Consider the following 20,288-nt stretch of genomic DNA (forward strand, 5'->3'; position numbering starts at 1 on the left):
CTCGAGAGCGCCCCCTAGGACAGTTGTCACAGCCCTTCCCTGGACCAGGCTTCTTTTTTAACTCCTTGTTTTCTAGACAAAGCTCAGTGCCAGATAGGAGCAGCAGTCTGTTTTCCACTTACAGACTCCAAAGAATCTGGCTGTTTCCAAAGTTCCCCAGTGACAACAACAACATCAGAAGCAGCAGGCAGCATCGGGAAGGAGATGGAGTAGTGAAGGGATGTGGAGTGGGGAGGAGATGAAGACAGAATGAGGAGGTCTGGCAGCTCCCAGGAAATGCAAAAAGAACATTCTCAGAGCTTCAGGTGCACTGAGATGTGGTAGGAGACTGAAAACGTAATATGTGCACTTCCAGAAAATTATTTAACACCACCAAGCTCTTAGAGAATTTAAATCTTCCCTGTTAATGTCAGAACCTACTTGCTTAATACTTTAAAAATTAGGTGATGGAAAGAAAAATCATTGAATGCTTCAGCCCCCTCCCATATGTACTTTCCATCAACATGGGCTCAAATCCAATTGGATTTCCATTACCCAATATCTTTTATTGAAGGAGAAAAAAAAAAACAAAAAACACATACAAAACACTTTTTAATGGAAATTATATTTCATGAGGACAAAAAAGTGTCCCATCCCAAAATAAGGAAACTCAGATAAAGACTGAGGAAATATATGGAGAGAGATTTGTAGATGATATTAATATGGAGGCATCATGGTTGGTGGCACATACTTTGACTCAGTCAGTTCAGTTGCTCAGTCGTGTCCGACTCTTTGCGACCCCATGAATCACAGCACGCCAGGCCTCCCTGTCCATCACCAACTCCCGGAGTTTACTCAAACTCATGCCCATCGAGTCAGTGATGCCATCCAGCCATCTCATCCTCTGTCATCCCCTTCTCCTCCTGCCCCCAATCCCTCCCAGCATCAGGGTCTTTTCCAATGAGTCAACTCTTCGCATGAGGTGGCCAAAGTATTGGAGTTTCAGCATACTTTGACTAAGTGGGTTCAAACCCCAGCTCTACCACTTACCAGCACTGTGACCTTGGGAAACAAAGTCCCTTAACCTCTCTGACCCTCAGTTTCAACATAGAGAAAACTCCCTCAAAGGGCTGCTAGGAGGTTTAAGTGAAAGAAATCTATATAAAGTGTTACTGACACAGTTTTTTGTATGTAATAAACACTCCATACAGACTACCTGCTGTTATTATTGCCCACATGACACAGATGTTTGTGACAGACCCCATGGTTACAAGGCTAGTGGGAAACAGCAGAATCTGTGTTGAGTATGCTTCTCTCTGCCCAAGGCACGGACACACTCACACATGTTTGTGTTCATCATTTCATCTCATTCTTAGCAGAAGTTTAATTCCCTTTCTACTATATACTAATTTATCTTTGAGAGACTGAAATAGAATTTCTGAGTGAGGAGTATGATTAATATAGGGGCAGGAGTCACCCTCTGTGAAACAATTACAACTGAGAAATTCTGTACTATGAAATAAGATCCCTCTTTAAACTCCACCAGGCTCAAGGCTAGTCTGTGTAGTTAAGATTAGATCAAGGGCCAGGGAAGCTTCAATATGAGGGAGAAGTCAACATGAAATACCCCCTCTGGTAACAGGTGAGAAATTCACAGGACAGATGAAAAGCCAAGAACGTCAGCCTTTAGACAGGTAGTCAGTTGGCTAAAACGGGAAATGCTGAAAAGAGGGGCTTCTGGGAGCCACATTTGGACAGGGAAAAGTATCATAGCCTCAAGCCAAAGAGAAGTGGGAGAAATGGAAATTCTCAACACACCAGAAAATGATGGATGTTCACCCTTGTCCAGAGCCCTTTAGGGGGAAAGAAACAGCATAGCTATTAAAACCGTAGCCCCAGGGAGGGTGTCTGTATTTACAGTACCCTACATGGTGTGGGAACTGTAAGCCAAGACATTATCACCAGTATTGGTCCATGATCCCTTAGGGTACTGGCAGATTACATGGAGAAATATTTGAAGGGCCACATTCACAACCCAGGACACAACCCAGAAGGCAAGATTCCTCCTCTCTCTCTTTCATTCCCATACATACATACACACACACACACACCACATACTCTCTCAACTAGAAATGAATCCACAATAAAAAAGTAAATATCAGTAACTACACATAACAAGGAAAAAGAAACCACCCAAAATACCATGAAGGAGCATCAGCAGATACAAGAAATGGGAGAATTAACCCCCCAAAAACTGAAGATAAGAGAACAATCTAAAATGGACCATAAAATAAATTTTCATTCATTACCAAGATAAATGAGCAAAAATTCTAAAAAAAGAACAAGATATGCTAAAGAAAAGACAAAGCACATTTTTGAAACTTCTAAAAATGAAAAATATGATTGCTGAATTTAAGGTTTGAAACTCACTGTTAAACAGACACAGCTAAAGAGAAAATTAGTGAACTAGCAGTAGGACCTGAGGAAATCACAAGGAACCATGTTTCATAGGTGTGATCTGTAGACTGACAGCATCATCAGGGAGTTAGTTAGAAATAAAGAATCACAGGGCTTACACCATGACTCATGAATGAACACTTGCATTCTAACAAGATCCCCAAGTGATCTGCAAGAACACGACAGTTGGAAAAGTGCTCATATAGAATGCAATACACAGAGACAAAGAGACAGGAGAAGAAGAACGAGAAGGTTCAATGCACCTCTAATATGAGCATCAGAAAGAACAGAGAACTAGCTCAATATCTGGATGACAGATTTTAAGACACTGTATACACTGAAGACTACCAAGTATATGACCACATCTATATCAGACTTCCCTGGTGGCTCAGTGGTAAAAAATCCACCTGCAAAGCGGGAGACCTGGGTTCGATCCCTGGGTGGGGAAGAGCCCCTGGAGAAGAGAATGGCAACCCACTCCAGTATTCTTGCCTGGGGAATCCACATGGACAGAGGAGCCTGGCAAGCTGCAGTCCACGGAGTCGCAAAGAGTCAGACACATACATATTGCGGGGAGGGGCTAATTCTCCTCTTTCCTATACCTATTGGAAAAAGTCCCTTTTTTTTGATCCTCATACAAAATGATTTTGTTGCTTTAAAAAGGTATTCATTGGTCAGTGAAATCACTGGATTTGTATCTACATTGATGGAAGTATACAATGTACCTAAGAACACAGCACAGTGCCAGGCACTGAGCAGATACACAATAAATACATGTTGAATAGATACATAATTAAACAATTAGAAAATAACTCTTTCAAAGAGAGCACCTGGCATAATACAGGCCGTGAAGAAGCTACTGTATGTTTGAGTTAAATGAAGAGGCTTTAAAAGTAGAGATTGTTCTGTCTGAAAAATATGTTAATGAGTACTTATATTAATATTTCCTGACAGAGCAATCATCAATTCACCCCCACTGCCCATGCTCACTACATTTAATAATGGCCAATAAGAAGTCCTATATTAAGATCTGTTTGTTGGTAAGAGCCACTAAAAAAACAGGATGAAGTTTTCCCTATATATTTTTTAAATAAGTCAGCCTATGCTTGAGGTCACATCAGGGCACATTCTCTTTAGTGGCAGGGGCTACACAAGTACGTTCTGGAGGGCCCCCCTCCCACCGCCACCCAGTTATAAGATGGCAGAACAAGGCTTTCAGAAACAAAGAGCTATTTTAAGAACTGTAGTTAATCTCTCTCCTATAAATCCTCTTTTTAAAAACTTGACATTCATTAGAAGCTGGGGGCGGGGTGTATTACCTTCAAAAACATTCACGAATTAAAAAAAAAAAAAACATGAAAAGGTAAATGGATTCATCCCCTTGACCCTACTTCTTTCTAACATATCCCACTGAGCTCCATTTATCCCATTTAAACTTTTAACTTCCAGCATACCAAAATAAAACATTAATATTAAAAATGCAAAAGATTTTTCTCATTTCGGTTTAGTGTTGATCATCTGCTTTTCCCACTGGACACAAGCTCCATGAGGGGAAAGAAGACACCATTACACACCAACCACCTAGAACAGTTACCTGTCTGTCCCAATTCAAGGTTTCATATCTATATTGTGAAAGTAATGAATGACTAAGAACCTTAGATGTGGGATAATTTCTTAGACCTAATAGGCTATTTCATGCCATATGCCACTACAGGAAACTATAGAATACTCAATTTAGTCATGAAGAATTGGCACATTAAAAACAAAAACCTGAATTTAGTTAGATATAGCTCATGTAACTTCCATGACTTTTACTTATCACTATGGGTTAGACACTGGTGCTAAGTTGTGTGTGGCAAAGTTAGAAGAGGAATAACAGACAACATAAATGTCAGGACAAAGGCACATAAATAAATATCATGTGATGGTATAATGAATCAGAACTGGGCCTGGGACACAGTGGACATTCAATGATAGTAAATCAAAGACATTTTCAACTTCATTCTATCTAGCATGGTGTCACACATCTTAAAAAAAGTATTCAATTGATTAATTAGATGCTACATTTAAATTTAAAAGGAAGACTATCCCCAAATCAGCTGTCTTCTAGTTCGTTAAAATCTGAGGCACCAGTGTGATCGTATTTATCTTCATGATGAAGACAGAACTGCAAGATAAGTGGAGAGGAGGCTATTTGTGTCATTCAGAGGTCAAGATGAGGCTGTGAAAAGTGGACAGTGCGTAAACAGAGTGATGGCCACCATGTATTGCCAAAGTGGGTACAGTGAATTTTGTGTGTTCCTGCAGGAGTGCGTCATGGAGGTGATTATTTCTCTAGAGTTAGTTAAAAGGTGTCTTCACGGGCTGGAGTGGAGATGAGTGCTTCTTTAGAAAAGCCAGGGAACAGTAGCCCAAGAAAGCTGTGGGTAATGAGGCCAGGAAGTAAATACAAGTGAAATCCTGGCTGGACCTTGAAGGGGGGAAAATCCTAGACTGGATTGACAGAAGAGATTATTAGAAAGAGTTTGAGAGTGCTGGGCTGGTGTCAGCACCTGAGACTGATATGATCGTTTTAACAGTGATGGTTGGTAGAGGTCGATGCTAGGAACCTCTAAAGGACAAGTCTACAATAGTTAATATGACAAATTCTACACTAAGGAAGTGATAACAGAAACAGAGGAGACATGGATTAACAGAAGGCATGGCAAAAATGTGACAACCGATGCAAGAGCAGAGATTTTTAAGAATATCAATGAGTGACTCTTACAAAGGGAACAACTCCAAGAGAAAAAGGTTGCAATAGAAAGAAGAGCAAGATTTCCAGTATCAGAAATCGCATAGGAATGAACCAAGAGAATAAATTAGAGGACAGGTAAGAAGAGCTAGCTACTATATACATATAAGTAATTTAGCCCATGAAAACATCTCCTGGAGCCTCAGGCAAGCCCCCTCACTGTCACCCCTCTGAGTAGAAAATGGTCAGATGTAACTTGTCCAGACAGCACAACTGTATACAAAATTCAAAAAGAAGAAAAACTGGATCTAGCTTCCAACAGACTTGAGTAGATAAAGAATTATCTGACATGTTTGGCTCCCCAGTTATAAAGAGACTTTTAGTAATGTTGACTTGGCTGGTGATCAGTTTTTAATATGGCATCTTCAAAGAAAACGAATATGGAAGTTTTAGCATCACTGAAGTATGCTTTAATCTGCTAAGAACAGATACTACATTTGATCCTAGCCAAAAGGCCAAGAAGTGATGAAGTATGCTTTAATTGATCAGTCTCAAGGATGCTAGGGCTGGGCTGCCCGCAGCTAAGCAGGTTTCCTCTCTGGGGGCAGATATAAGATCTCAATGGAGTTGTGCACTCTGTCTGAATCTCGCCTTTCTCAAGGGTCATGCTCCTATAGGCTGCTTACTATCAAGCAGCAACTTACGTTTTCCCACAAGACTACACTTTTAGAGATGCTTTCTCTCAATTCTGGATCACACTTCAACCAGCCTTCTAACACTTCTCCTCTCCCTCCTAGTCTAGGTATAGAGCAACCCTGTGAAACACCTACATAGGATGGAAACACTCAAAGAGAATCTTTTCAGAGTGTAACTAGTCAAGACTATAATTCTCTGGGTGTGGATACATCCAGTTTAGGGCACAGATGGAGGCACCCAGAACATACCTGAACAATAATTCATGGGTTTCCATTTCCTGGAACCTCCATGCTCTAGACCCCAACAACTTTCCCTTCCAGCGCCTTTCCCCTTGAATTACCTAGACCTAATGACACAGCCAATCAGATTCATTCTTTGCTGTCCTCAAGACCTCTGTAGTTACCTTTTTCTCCAACATTTGGGGGGTAGGGGGAGAGTTCTCCAACATTTTTAATGATCTAATCATTTTATTTATTTAGTTTTGGCTGTGCTGGGTCTTCACTGCCGCGTGGGTTTTTCGCTAGCTGTGGCGAGCAGGGGCTACTCTCTGGTTGTGGTGCACGGGCTTCTTATTGTGGTGGCCTCTCTTGTTGCAGAGCACAGGCTCTAGAGTGTGTAGGCTTCAGTAACTGCAGCATGAGGGCCCAGTAGTTGTGGTTCCCAGGCGTTAGTTACTCTATGGCACGTGGGATCTTCCCGGACCAAGGGTCGAACACATGTCTCCTGCATTGGCAGGCAAATTCTTTACCACTGAGCCACCAGAGAAGCCCTATTTTTAAATTTTCATATGTGCAGAAGTGGTACAGAAGTACAACGAACTCCTGCACACCTTCAAAAACGTACAATATTCTCATTTCACTTCATTTCACCTACTCTGGTCCCTATTTTAATTTGCACGTCTGCTGATTATTAAAAGCAAACCCCAGACATCATACGATTTTGAGACAGGCTGAAACCTGGGACCCTTTGCTGCAGTGCTTGCACCCAGACAAAAGTCTCAAGTAATAAAATACAAAGAAATTGTAAAGGACTACAAATAACTGCATGCATGCACAGTTGGAGGAAATTATGGACAAAAAGATACAAAAAGACCCCAAACCCAGCAGCCACTTCTGAAGAGCCAGGAACAAAAGCAGGGTACTGCACATGCAACTTGCACACACCACCACGGAAGAGGTGGGCAAACCACCTAAGCCACTCCGCCAGCCTGAACCCTGGTCACACCCCTTCCCTCACGCTATACAAGGCACCAGCTCACTTCCCATCACCCTCAGGGAGAAAGCAAGGGAACCTGCTACTTGTTATCACTCCCTGCTGCAGGAGCCCCACTAAAGCCTTGCCTGAATTTCTTATCTGGCCTCTTCATCAATTTCTGTTGATTGAGGAGGCGAAAAACACTGGTTGGTAATAATTTCACCTATAATTACAGTAGCAAATATCCCTAACTCAGGGTTTCTCAACTGTGGCACTACTGACATTGAGATTGGCAAATGCTTTGTTGCAGGGGACTGACACGTGATCACAGGGTGTTTAGCAGTGTCTCTGACCTCTACTCACTAGATGCCAATACCACCACAAGTTGTGACAACTGAAAATGCCTCCAGACATTGCTAAATGTTCCCTAGGGGGAGAAGCATGACTCTCTGACAGATGAGGACTTAAAAAAAAAAAAAAAACCATGACCATAATACCTTCATCACACCCAACAAAATTTACATTAACTCCTTAACATTATCTAATACCATGTTTGTGCTCAATTTTTTCCAGCTGTCCCCAAAGTATCTCTTTACATTTGATTTGTTTGAATCAGGGTCCAACCAAGGTTCACACACTGATTTGGTGGGTATGCCTCAATCTATAAACACTGACCTTATTTTTTTCTTTAATGGTATTTATTGGTTTAAGAAACTGAATCACAAGATCCCTGTAGAAATCTCACCATCTGGACTCGGTCGGTTGTACCCTTGTGACATCATTTGACATGTTTCTCTGTGCCCATGTTTCCTAGAGTGTTGAAAAAGTATTACTGCTCAGTTATATCTGACTCTTTGCAACCCCATGGACTGTATCCTGCCAGGCTCCTCTGTCCATGGAATTCTCCAGGCAAGAATACCAGCGTGGGTTGCCATTCCCTTCTCCAGGGAATCGTTCCAACCCAGGATCTAAGCCGAGTTTCCAGCATTGCAGGCAGATTCTTTACTATCTAAGCCACCAGGGAAGCCCCTTCCATTTCCTAGAAACTGGAAGTTAAATCCAGGGCCACATGCACATTCATACTCAATTTCGCTTGGAGAGAATATTTCCCAGGATGTGTTGTCTACTTACTAGCCCATGACATTAAAGGGCACACAATGTCTGCTTATCTTTCTTTGTGTGATGTTAAGAATGATCCATGTGATCCAGTGAGATCAGCCTGGTCCCTCCCCATGACCTTCTCTCTCATCTTTCACTTCATGTCTCAGCAGCCATGGATGATCTTTACCTAGAATCATTAATTCATTAAGAGTTGAAAAATGGTGTTTTTCTAAGTTCATCATTCCTTCTACATTTACTAGCACATCAACAATTTGGTAATTCTGGAATACAGTTCAAACAGGAAGGCAGGATAAACGCTTGGTTCATTCTCTATGTGTGTGTTCAGTTGCTCGGTGGTGTCCAACTCCTTGTGACCTCATGGACTGTACCCTGCCAGGCTCCTCTGTCCACAGGATTTTCCAGGCAAGAATACTGGAGTGGGTTGCCATTTCCTACTCCAAGGAATCTTCCCAACCCAGGGATCAAACCTGAGTCTCTTGCGTCTCCTGCACTGGCAGGCAGATTCCTTCCACTGCGCCACCTGGGAAGCCCATCTTTCCCTACACTTAGCAACATTCAGAGTTGGGGTGAGAGGAGGGGTGTGCCTTAGCAACTGCCAGAAGTGACCAATGAGATTTCTTTTTTCAGTTGCCAGTATGAACTCATGATTGGATGTGTTTCAAGCCACTGTAGTCTTTTTGATACTTATTATTATCCCATTTTAAGCCAGGAGAAGCCCATCTACCAGATATTCTTGCCAAAAAAGTCCGCTACTTTCCAGTTTATGGGCGATGGAAAAACACCACCCACCATCAGCCCTATAGAAGAAGCAAAGAAACAAATGTGTTCCTTTATTTTGGTTTCTGTGTGGCTATCAGTTCTTTGTGTGTATCCTTTGTTAGTCAGAATTTTGAAGGACATCCCCAGGAACCAAAGAGTCAGTCATACTTCTTTTCTGAAGTGAAGACACTGAAAATTATTTCCAAACCCTCAGACATCATGAGCCACCTGGACCTCCTACTCTGTGTCCTTCAGTTCTGATCTCTTTTGACTCCTGCCAACCCCCCTCTTTAGTGCTATCTGAACTTTGCCCTTGGAAAATGAGCGTAAATGCAATTGCTGCACTTCATAGAACTGACTGCAAAGTTGACTGATGAGTAGAGTCCCAGATGTTTAATATAATTTTGAATCTTTGGCCAAAATCATTTCCATGTTTCCTGGAAAATCTTCCAAGCAAGTAAGAAATTAATAAGAGTTCAGTACTCCAATTTACGGGCTCTCTAACAAATCTATTTCCCTTTTCTCATCTTCTCCCAGGAAAGGCATGAATTTGCCTCATTTAGAAATGACTTTCTGAAGTGAGATTCAGCACTGCAGCACTGGCTTACACTAAGAGGCACCATAAGAAGCGATCCCAGGGAAATCCCCAGCGCCACCACATCACAAGGGGTCTCATTTTGGGGAACCCCATATTGAAACTCCTCAGGACTCAGTACCAGAAAACTGAGTCTTCTCTGAACATATTCTGGATTTTTTTTCTCACAGGACTGAGCCTCTTAAAACTGTCCATATTCTCCATTTTAATTTGGCCACTAGGAGGCTAAGGATCCCAAATCCACCCCTGGCTGGCAATTTAACCAGAGCTTATTGGTTTTTACTATTAACCCTGCCTCTATTTCCCTACTTTGATACTCACTTCATCCAGATTTCTCATTTATTTTTATCATTTTAGTATTGCAATCATCTCTAAAGTAAGCCATCTCAATTTATCTTGAAATAAAGTAGAATATTACATACATATTTTTAACATCTCTAGAGGTAGCTTCTAAATTCAAACTAGAGGGGGAAGACCCTATGACCTTAATCCATATGAGTTTAGTTTTTTCTTTTTTGGCCACAAAGAATGGTTTGCAGGATCTTAGTGTCTTGACCAGGGATTAAACACAGGACCCAGCAGTGAAAGTAGAGTCCTAACCACTGGACGATCAGCAAATTCCCTGCACTTAGCTCTTTTTACCCTATTTTCTCCTACGAATAATTTATTCTTAAAAAAAAAAAAATCCCCAAGACATATAAATACTCACCTGTAAGAGCCACTGACCACATGTCTCAATTACTCCTTTTTGAAGTTTTAGCAGGTGTTGCCCATGTACTCTTGTCTAGAAGGCTGAGCTCCTGCCATCACTATACCATCTCCCTGCCATTCTCCTCTCTTCTCCCTCATGCTGATCAGCTAAACACCCCCCAGCTCCCCTTCCTCATTTCCTCCAGCCCCCAAGTGACTGCATGGGTATCTAACAGGGAGACACACTTAAAGGCCAACCAAGGCTAATGGAGAAACACACAGCTACTGTCCTCCACAAATTAGCTGAAAAAAACAAAATCTGGCCAGATACCTGCTTAAAATGATAGAAAACTCCAAACAAGCAAACCTTTAAAACACACACACAAACGGACAAGTTACTGAGATAATGTTATTCTAAAAGCAGAAAACCAAAATAAATAAATGAAATATTCATGTCAAAATCATAAGGGGTGTTCTTTTGAGAAGAGAGAACTGCTCATCAGAAATCAATGTCAGGACAGCTTGAATTCAAAGCATCAACACGGTGGGATTGTACAAAGCCTTCTTCATTTTTTTCAACGATGCAGGAAAACAGCCTAACAATAAAAATTCCTGAATTCTTAGGAGGCGGTACAACAATGCCGTTAAGAGTGCAGACTATATTGGTGTTTGTATTAGCATACAGAATATTCTGGAAAGTTATACAAGAAACTGATAATAATGGTTCACTTTAGAGAGAGGCACTGGGCATGGGGAGGGTAGGTGACTTTTTTTTTTTTAATTGTTTAACCTTCTGCATTGCTTGAATTTTTTTTTTTATCATGGACTTTTTCAAATAAATTTTTAAAAAGTAAAGTGAATCTGGAGTCAGGGAAACCCAAGTTAGGCTCTTGTCACTGCCAACTACTAGTTCCATGACCTTTACCAAGAGGCTTCGTCTCTTCAGGCCTCAGTATTCTCATCTGTACTGTGGGACCAAACATAGCACCGGGCCTCACAGAGATTTTAGGAGGACAATATGCACAGTGTGCCTTGCAGGGCCCCCAGGTACATAGTAGGTGCTCAATAAAGGGTCATAATACACACCTAAAAAGTATTGAAAAAGGAAAAGTCCATCCTTAATAAATATAGTTATGCCCATTATCTTGTAAATAACCTATAATGGAATACAATCTGCAAAAATACTGAATCACTATGTTGTACACCTGAAACCAACACAATATAATGCAAACCAACTACACTTCAATTAAGGAAAAAAAGTAAATATAAGACAACAGTAATGCAGAGAGTGGTGGGGGGATATAGAAGGCATACAAATGCCTTTATTACAACTATCTATTTGCCATCAGCAGGAAGAGATTACGTTAAACCACCATCTTGAAAAATATGAAAGATATAAAGTCCATCTGAAAGAAAAGCTTTAAATTCCTCAAAAGCAGAGCCTAAAATCCTGCGTTTCCAAGCAGTTCCATCCGCCTGGGAAAGTTCTTAGCCAAAAAGCAGCCTCCCCTTACCCTCAGCCCAGAGGACAAAGCAAGGAGGACTCTGCCAAGATGAGCAAGAAACTAAGGCTGACAGATCTCATTTTCTCCTCTCGCAGAGCTTCACAGATGCTACACACAGGAATCTTATTTCTCAGGATCTTATTGAAGTGCAGTTTCTGACTCAGCAGGTCTGGGGTGGAGGGGAGTCTGAGCCTCTGCAACTCTAACAAGCTCCCAGATGATGTTGGCGATGATGATGATGATGCTACTGGTCCGTGGACCACACTCGACACAGCAGGGTCCCCCTGACCCCAGGCTACGGTTCCACTGCCGGTTAGCAATGGCAGTCTTGAATGACTCTATTTACTGTGATGTTCTCTCCCCTGGTAACAATCTGACCAATTCTTCTAAAACAATGGTTCTCTACTGGGACGCTTGTACTGCTCCCCCACCCCCCAACAAGGGACACTGGCAAATGTCTGGAGACATGTTGGGTTATCAAAAGACACAGAGTCCTACTGGAATCTGCGGGTAAACGCCAGGGGTGCTGCTAAACATTCTGCAATTCACGTAACAGTCCCCAAACAAATAATTATCTGCTCCTAAACATGAACAATGCTGAGGTTGAGAAACCACATAACCTCAAATAAACAGAAAACATGAATCAAGTGCTCTCAATTCACCTGGAGACTACAAATCATAATTTTAGAAGTGGGTCATCGATCCAACACGGTCCTTTCCCAGGCTAGATCTGAGGCAAGGGGTGGGGCAGTGGTGGTAATAAATTCACAGAAACAACAGGATGCTCTATGTGGGCAAGGGGTCACCGGGTCACAGTCTACATTTTGTTTAAGACCAAGTACACGTGGTTCAGTAAGCCAGTGGGTGACCTACTAAGCATTAAAAGCATTCTACCCTTTTTTTTTTTGGCCACGCCATGCAGCTTGTAGGGTCTTAGTTCCCCCACTAGGGACTGAACCCAGGTCCTCAGCAGTGAAAGCACAGAGTCCTAACCACTGGACTGCCAGGAAATTCCCAAACTCTACCATTTTGAGGAATGGCAATTTAAACAAGACTACAGCTCTATTTAAGCAAGGGACGTATAATGTAGACTGTAAGCTCACTGAAGGCTGGGCTGTATCGAGATTTATTCATCCACAGAGCTACAGCACCTAACATACAGCACACAGCACTCAAATATCAGGATGAATCCTGTAGATTCAAAACGACTACAAATTCCAAATGTGCTTGAACAGACACAGAGACTACAGAGTGGTACTATTTGTCATCACCATAAACATCATTAATAACAACTATCTATCATAAAGCATGCATGGTATTGCAGAAAGTAGAAAGGGCTCTAGAATCACCTAGACCTCAACCCAAATCCAGACCCTCTCTCTCACTTGCTATATGATCTGGGACAAGTTACCACTGTGTCCATACCTGTAGAATGGGTACAATAATCCTTTTCTTTGAACTGTTTTAAAGTAACATAGTGTAATATATACTTAAATACTTGGTAGTTGGCACAGAACACTTGCTACTTAACCAGTATTTCCTATCAGACTGCAGGACTGGGGTAAAATACCCAGTGAAGTCTCGTGGTGCTGATTTCTATACACAAAAACACGTAAGAATTTCACCCAAGGATAGGAAGTCTTAGAATACTTTTCCTTTAAACCAAAGGCCTTCATCCCTTAGGCTTATGGAGTAATCAAAGGATTGTACACCTGCACATTCTGTGATGGCCATTAGGTGCCAGGTAGTGAATAATGATCAACAACGGAGACCTCTTTGTCAGGGGACTATCTCAGGGCTGATCAGCACTGGACCACCACTGAGTCACTACTGGATAGAAATGAAATGTACTTTCTGTGACAAACGCTAAGAACCTGGAAACTCAAAAGTAATTCTACAAGAACTGTGCCTTTCTGAGAAGAGTAAAATGAAGATGACTCAAAAAAAGAAGCCTGTGTCATAAGCAACAGATAAAAACAAGTTCTCTAGAGCATTAGCTTTAGAGGTTCTAAGAAACGATCCAGAGTCAACACTCTCATTATGCATTTCTCACTGTTGAGACGTGGTGGGTTTGGACGAAAGGTGTAAGTGTGCTGGTTCTGTTTACATCACTATGTCTCTGGGGGAAGATATTAAAAACACGTAAGGAGAAGGGCACACACGACAGTACAACTCTGCCATTGACAGAGCAGGTGCCTGATGTCAGGAAAGGCAAGCATAACCCCAAAGGCAGGAAGGAGGCGGACTGATTGGCTTCCGCATTCCGGAAGCCCAGAAAATCAGGCAGAGGGCACAATCAGACTCCTGCCCAATACCTGAAACATCACTGGAATTGCACAGCCCAGGGCAGCTAGCATCCTTAAGAAGCCCAATCCTGAAACTTGGAAAGTAGCCTTGAAATAAGAAGCAGCAGCTAGAAACTCAACTTTATATCTGATCATGTGCGGCGCGGAATGAAACATCAAGGTAGGAGGTGCACAGTGACCCATGAGTGTGGCAGAGCGCTCTTGACTTGCCAGGAGAACAAATATCCCTGAACTAGGTCAGATTCTTGGTTCGCACATCGTTGCCCACAACAAGTCCAAGAGGTAGGACCTAAATGCTCCAAATGACGAAATGCTCCATCTAACCTCAGGGGTCACAGATAGGGCATGTCCTAGTTTCTCCCAGTAACCACTCCCAATTCTGTCACTCATCCATTTTCCCAGACCCTTCTGAAACTGCATTTATATATCCTGCCCGGACCACCTCTTGAGATAATGAGTTTTAGAAGATTATTACCTGCTGTGTTAAGCATTACTTCCTTTCCTTGGTTATAACAAGAAAAAGAAGAATTGAGGGTGAACTAGCAGAAAGGCTAATGTTTCTTTCATCAAAGGACAATCTCCTGTGTAGAAAGTGGAAATATTCAACAGCCTGGAATCACGAAGCATTTGAGCAGCAATCAGGAACTCAGGAAACCTAACTTCAAGTGCTTTGGTTGACGAGAGTCACTCAATGTGTGTTTATGAAAAATGGGACTGGACAAAGACATAATTTGTGTTAGAACCACCTAGTTAGAAAATAGCTCAAATGTCATGGAGTCCAGCAATGTTTTCAGTCACAAACCCTCAGTTGATTCCAAATACACAGGGATCGAAGGTGGGTGAAAAATAGGAAAATCTGCTAGGAGACACTGCAATTAATACCACAGCTCTCTGCATAGTCAGGGATGCCTGAGAACCACCAGGAAAAGGCCCTATCAATCCTCAGAGGGCATGGAGATCCCACTCACTGGCTGAGTTACATTAAGTGCCTCAGCCAGGATAAAGTGCCATCAGCCACAAGCACTCTAATTGCAATATAGTGCCCTGGACAGATTTCTGGAACAGAAAAAGGGGCATGAGTGAGGAAGCCGGTGAAACTGGAGTAAGTCTAAAGTTTAATTAATTGTATAATCTTATTTTGACAAATGTGACGTTGTTATGTAGGATGCTATCATTAGGGGAAACTGGAAGAAGGGTATGTGGGAACTCTACTATCTTTGCAAATTTTCTATAAATGTGACATTATTCCAAAGTAAAAGGGCTGTTAAAATTACTAGAAGTTCCTTTAAGACAAATGTGTTTTATGACTCTTCAGAACCACTATGCTGGGAGTTAGAAAATAAAAACCATCAAGAGTTTCTGTCAGAATTTTAGAATCGGGATTCAGGGCAAAGGACATCAAAATACATCTCTCTGAAGAAGACATATACCAATAACCAACAGGTGTCTGAAAAGGTGCTCAGTATCACTAATCATCGGGGAAAGGCAAATCAGAACCACAATGAGCTATCATTTCATGCCTGTTAGATTGGCTATCATCATAAAGATAAGAGGTAATCAGCAATGGTGGGCATGTGGAGGAAAGGGACTCCTTGTACACGGTTGGTAGGAAGATAAACTGGTGCAGCCACTATGAAAACAGTATAAAGGATGCTCAAAAAAAATTAAAAATAGAAATTCTTGTGATCCAGGAATCCCTCTTCTGGGTATACAGAAGAAAATAAAATCAGTACCTCAAAGAGCTATCTGTGCTCCCACATTCATGGCAGCATTATCCATAGGAGCCAAAATAATGGGAATAACCTAAGTGTCCATCAATGGACGAATGGATATTTAAATAGGTGTGAAGGAATATTGCTCAGCCTTTAAAAATAAAAAGAAGAAAATCCTGCCATTTTCAACAACATGGATGAACCTGGAAGTCATGATGCAAAGGGAACTATGACAGGCACAAAAAGAAAAAAACTACATGATCTTACTCATATGTGGAAACTAAAAAAGTTGAATACACAGAAGCATGGAGTAGAAAAACGGTCACCAGAAGTGGGGAGTTGGGGGAAATGAGAACATGTACAAAGTTGGAGTAATGTAGGATGAACAAGTCCCAGAGACCTAATGTATTAATATAGTGTGATGCCCATACTTAAGAATACTGTATTGAATACTGAAACTTTGTTAAGAGAGTAGATTTTAGATGTTCTCATGAAAGGAAGGAAGGGACAGAGAGACAGAAGGAAGAAAGGAAAGAAGAGGAAGAGGGAGGCAGGAAAGGAGGAAGGAAACTCTGAGGAGACGAATGTGTTAACTAGCTTGACTGTAGTAACCATTCCACTGTGTCTATGTAAATCAAATTTTTACACTGTATGTCTCACATATATACAATTTTTATTTTTAAAAATATATTTAAGAAAAGAATCAGGATTCAGCTGGGTGAGAATTCTCTCATATGAACTCAGTATGGGAAAGTGAGAAACATGTTAAAGATGAGGAAAAACTAAGCAGATATTTATCAGGATATGGAAACATTACGTACAGTCACAGAAGACACAGTGAGTCTCCTCACGTGAAGAGGAGGCAACAAGTGCAAAGACGGTCAGGTGTACAGTGACCCATCCCAGAATCATCTCATCCCAACGACAACCATTACTTCCCACAAGACAGACCTTGTGATGCCCAGTAGGGGCCACGCTCTCTCCCAACACGTATCCTCTCTGGGCACTGTGTAATTTACAGAATGTTACTTAGCCTCAGAAGCCCAACAAGCCTAAAACCTATAAACAGCTGGAGAAGAAAAGACTAGAACAAAATATGGGAATTCTAACACAACACCAAAACATCAGCAAGGTTTACCAGAATACAAAATAAAGTTACCTGGGTAATTAATCACCATTTGCTGACTTACTTGGGTGGAGACAACTGGCAAAGACAAGAATAAGAAAATGAGCTGCTTATTTAAGAAGTGAAGTTGCTCAGTCGTGTCTGACTCTTTGCAACCCCATGGACTGTAGCCTACCAGGTTCCTCCATCTATGGGATTTTCCAGGCAAGAATACTGGAGTGGGTTGCCATTTCCTTCTCCAGGAGATCTTCCCAACCCAGGGATTGAACCCGGGTCTCCCGCATTGTAGGCAGACGCTTTACCATCTGAGCTACCAGGGAAGCTCTCTATTTAAGAAGACTGGAGATAAAAAAGGTAAGGCAAGAAAAGATTAAGTATTTGGGTGGCAATAAGAACCAACTGTATCAAATCTTTCCAAAAGCAAAAAAGAAAGACTGCACTGAAAATGTACTTCTGATTAAAAGCCCTGAATCATGGAGATTTGGGGGTTGATCCCTAAAAGACTTGAAAAATATAGTAATGTGGCTACCAGAAGAGAAAAAAAAGTTGCCACAAGAGATCTACAGAAAATTCGCAGAGGGTTAGAGAAACCATCGAAATGGCTTTCAACTGGACAATAATGGCTCTTAACCCAACTCCTATATGTCAGCTAAAGGTTCAAGAGGTTACAGTTACAACACAGCTCCAACTAGAAGCCTGGTTTTGACACCTAGAAATGGATTCCATTTCCCTGCCTCCCCTCATCACCAAAAATCAGACACACACTCAACCGGGCCAATGGCTTTCCTACAGGCTCTGATCTGTGCTAATCACTGAGTCAGGTTATAGATCTCATTCAATCAACACATCCAAGCATAAAAAGGTTGAAAAAAAATGACCAATTTGTAAAACATCAAGCATTTTGGACTTGTAGATAATAAATCAGGTCTTTGTTCTTAATGAATTCAGTTTGCAGTAATTGATAACAAAGTGATGTATGAATGAATCCATTCTGCATATGCATTATACGTGCTTGTGAGCAAAGACAAATATTTTAGAGGGAAACAAGCAAACACAGCAAGGCATTTATGGCTTTAGGGCAGGACTGGCCATTAGCAGAGCAATGCTGGCACTCTGCCTAATCTCTGAGTCTTTTTCCTAATCTTGTGAACAAAACAGCTAGGTCCACTCTTCCTCTGGGAAGAAATTCTGCCAAACCAAGTGACAACCTTCAGATTCCATCAATCTGTACCTCTAATGTACTGAGGGATAATACTCTAAAGGCCACATAAACAGAGTTTGATAAATGATCCAGTTCTCTGCAAACAATGTTAAAGTAGAAATATTACTCAAGACAGCTACATCATTACCCTTTTCCATTCCTATAGATAATTAAAACCCTTACTTTTATAATTTATACCAACTTCTGGGAGGCAGAATAATTTCAGATCACTCTTAAGTGTTTCTTAATCCCAACACCAGAACTGAAGGAATACAACTCTACTTACAGTTACGAATGTTACTCCAGTCGATTTTGGAGAAGAAAGGATGACAGCAAAGGCCTTCAAACTTCAGTCTCTCTTTCTGGCCACACAACAAACTCTGGATTAGATCAAGCAATTCACTGCTAACTTTGGGGTCATCTGGAAACTTCAAGAACCGCTATTTCAAAAAAAAATTAAAAATAATAAAATATTCCCTTAGCAAGCCAGCTTCTCGTGTCTCAAAGTTAAAAAAGTAGTTCTCAAATAAATAAAACAAAAAAGTAGTTCTCATATATTCAAGTTTTTTTTTTAAGAAGGAAGTTTTATGTCCTCTTAACTTTGGACCAAAGGCATGTTCCCACAGTAAATGTTCTCTTCACATCAATAGGCCTAGGTCCCTTGCAAGGGTTCAATACCCTTCATGATTTGATCTCTGTACCCTCTTCCGTGTCACCTAGCTACACTCCCCGCCTCGCTCTTTGCCATCCAACAATGATGTGCTATTTAAAGCTGCCCAAACAAATCACTCTGCTTTCTCTGCCCAGAGGCCTACCCCAATCCGAGCCCCTCCTTCCCTGCCTACCTCCCCCTCCCTCTCCCACTCCATCACTCCCTCCTGCGTGCTCCCCCTGTACGCTGCTTGTGCACATACACACTGTATTTTGATTTCCATGTGATAATGGAGAAAGAAGGCCAAGAGGGCCTTTCTCCTTGCCCATCACTGCAAACTTGGTACCTAACAGTGCCGAGTACGAGTTACTCGTTACTGAATGAATGGATGGAAATGAAGGAAACAGGTGAGACTCAAGCATCATCTCAGGGGAAATTTTAACTCAGGAGGAGACAAAAGAATAGCAAAAAATGTATGTATGAATTAAGCATACAAAAAGTATATTTTCTATAGAAAAATATGTACGAAGCATCCCAGGAAGAAATTGGATACACAAAAATCTGTGAAATAAATTCTTTTTCCTTTTTGTTGAAACTAAAACATGGATATTTATCATATCCTTAAGAAACAGGCTAATATAATGACAAATACAGTTTCTAGACGATAGCTTTAATTCTACTTTATGTGTCTCTTAGTATTTCTATCCATGTCTCTGAATTTTAACCATATTTGACAGCTAGTGGCACTAAGAAACTGTAGCATATCAAGAGCAGATATTTCAAAGCTAGACTGCCTGTGCTATTTTGGGCAAGTTATTTACCCACACTGTGCTTTGGTTTCCTCATCTGTAAAATGAAAATAACAACAACAATATCATCTCACACGACTGCCTGAGGATTAGCCAAATTAATGAACTATATTCCACAAATCCTATGACCCCCATTTTACTCACATTTAACATCACTGTAATCAAAGCATTTTATAATCAATAAAATATACTACATTAATTGGCAGCAGTTTTTCCTTTTTAATGATACCTAAAAAGATGGCATAGACTTAACAATTACTGGCACCTGAGAGTCAATATAATACAATTAATAAAGCATTTAGAATTCCTTTTGGCACAGAGTAAGTGCTATATAAAGTATTTGCTGTTGTTATTATCCGGAACTTCTGGTTTACATTATAAATGTTCATTCGCACCATTTTAAAATGACCTTTCTCAATATTACCTCAGAATCCAATAAGGGCTCTTTACCTGGAAATTCATGATGTTATTGAAGGTTTTGGCTGAGGTTCCTTCAGTGAATGGGCATCTTCCATAAACCATCTCATAAGCAATAACTCCCACTGACCACCAGTCACAGTCTAGGCTATAGGCACCTTTTCCATCCCCATTCATCACAGTCAACACTTCAGGGGCCATGTAATCTGGAGTCCCAACCGGGAGTTTGGCATTTACCTGGAAACCCGCAAATAAAATGAACACAGCAAATTTTCAATTATCCTCAAATAGATTGCCAGCAGCCACAATTCAGACATAAGCTGATTTGCCTCTG

General features: G+C 41.2%; 1 protein-coding gene and 1 pseudogene across 6 annotated transcripts in view; both read right to left on the reverse strand.

Annotated features, from left to right (window-relative positions):
• Nucleotides 1-20,288, reverse strand: part of CIT (citron rho-interacting serine/threonine kinase) — a 172,055-nt gene that overhangs the window by 103,060 nt on the left and 48,707 nt on the right. For 5 of the 6 annotated variants that reach the window (XM_043901815.1, XM_043901816.1, XM_043901814.1 and 2 more), the window contains exons 8-9: nt 19,988-20,191; nt 18,363-18,516 (exon numbers count right to left, since the gene is read on the reverse strand). In XM_043901815.1, the coding sequence (XP_043757750.1) occupies nt 18,363-18,516; nt 19,988-20,191 (358 nt within the window). Of the gene's footprint in view, nt 1-18,362; nt 18,517-19,987; nt 20,192-20,288 lie in introns of those variants that run through there. The other variant, XM_043901818.1, reaches the window with a different exon arrangement.
• LOC122695688 lies at nt 5,554-5,697 on the reverse strand (annotated as a pseudogene).

Source organism: Cervus elaphus, chromosome 5 (assembly GCF_910594005.1).
Source record: "Cervus elaphus chromosome 5, mCerEla1.1, whole genome shotgun sequence".
In the NCBI taxonomy this organism is placed as follows: Eukaryota; Metazoa; Chordata; class Mammalia; order Artiodactyla; family Cervidae; genus Cervus; species Cervus elaphus.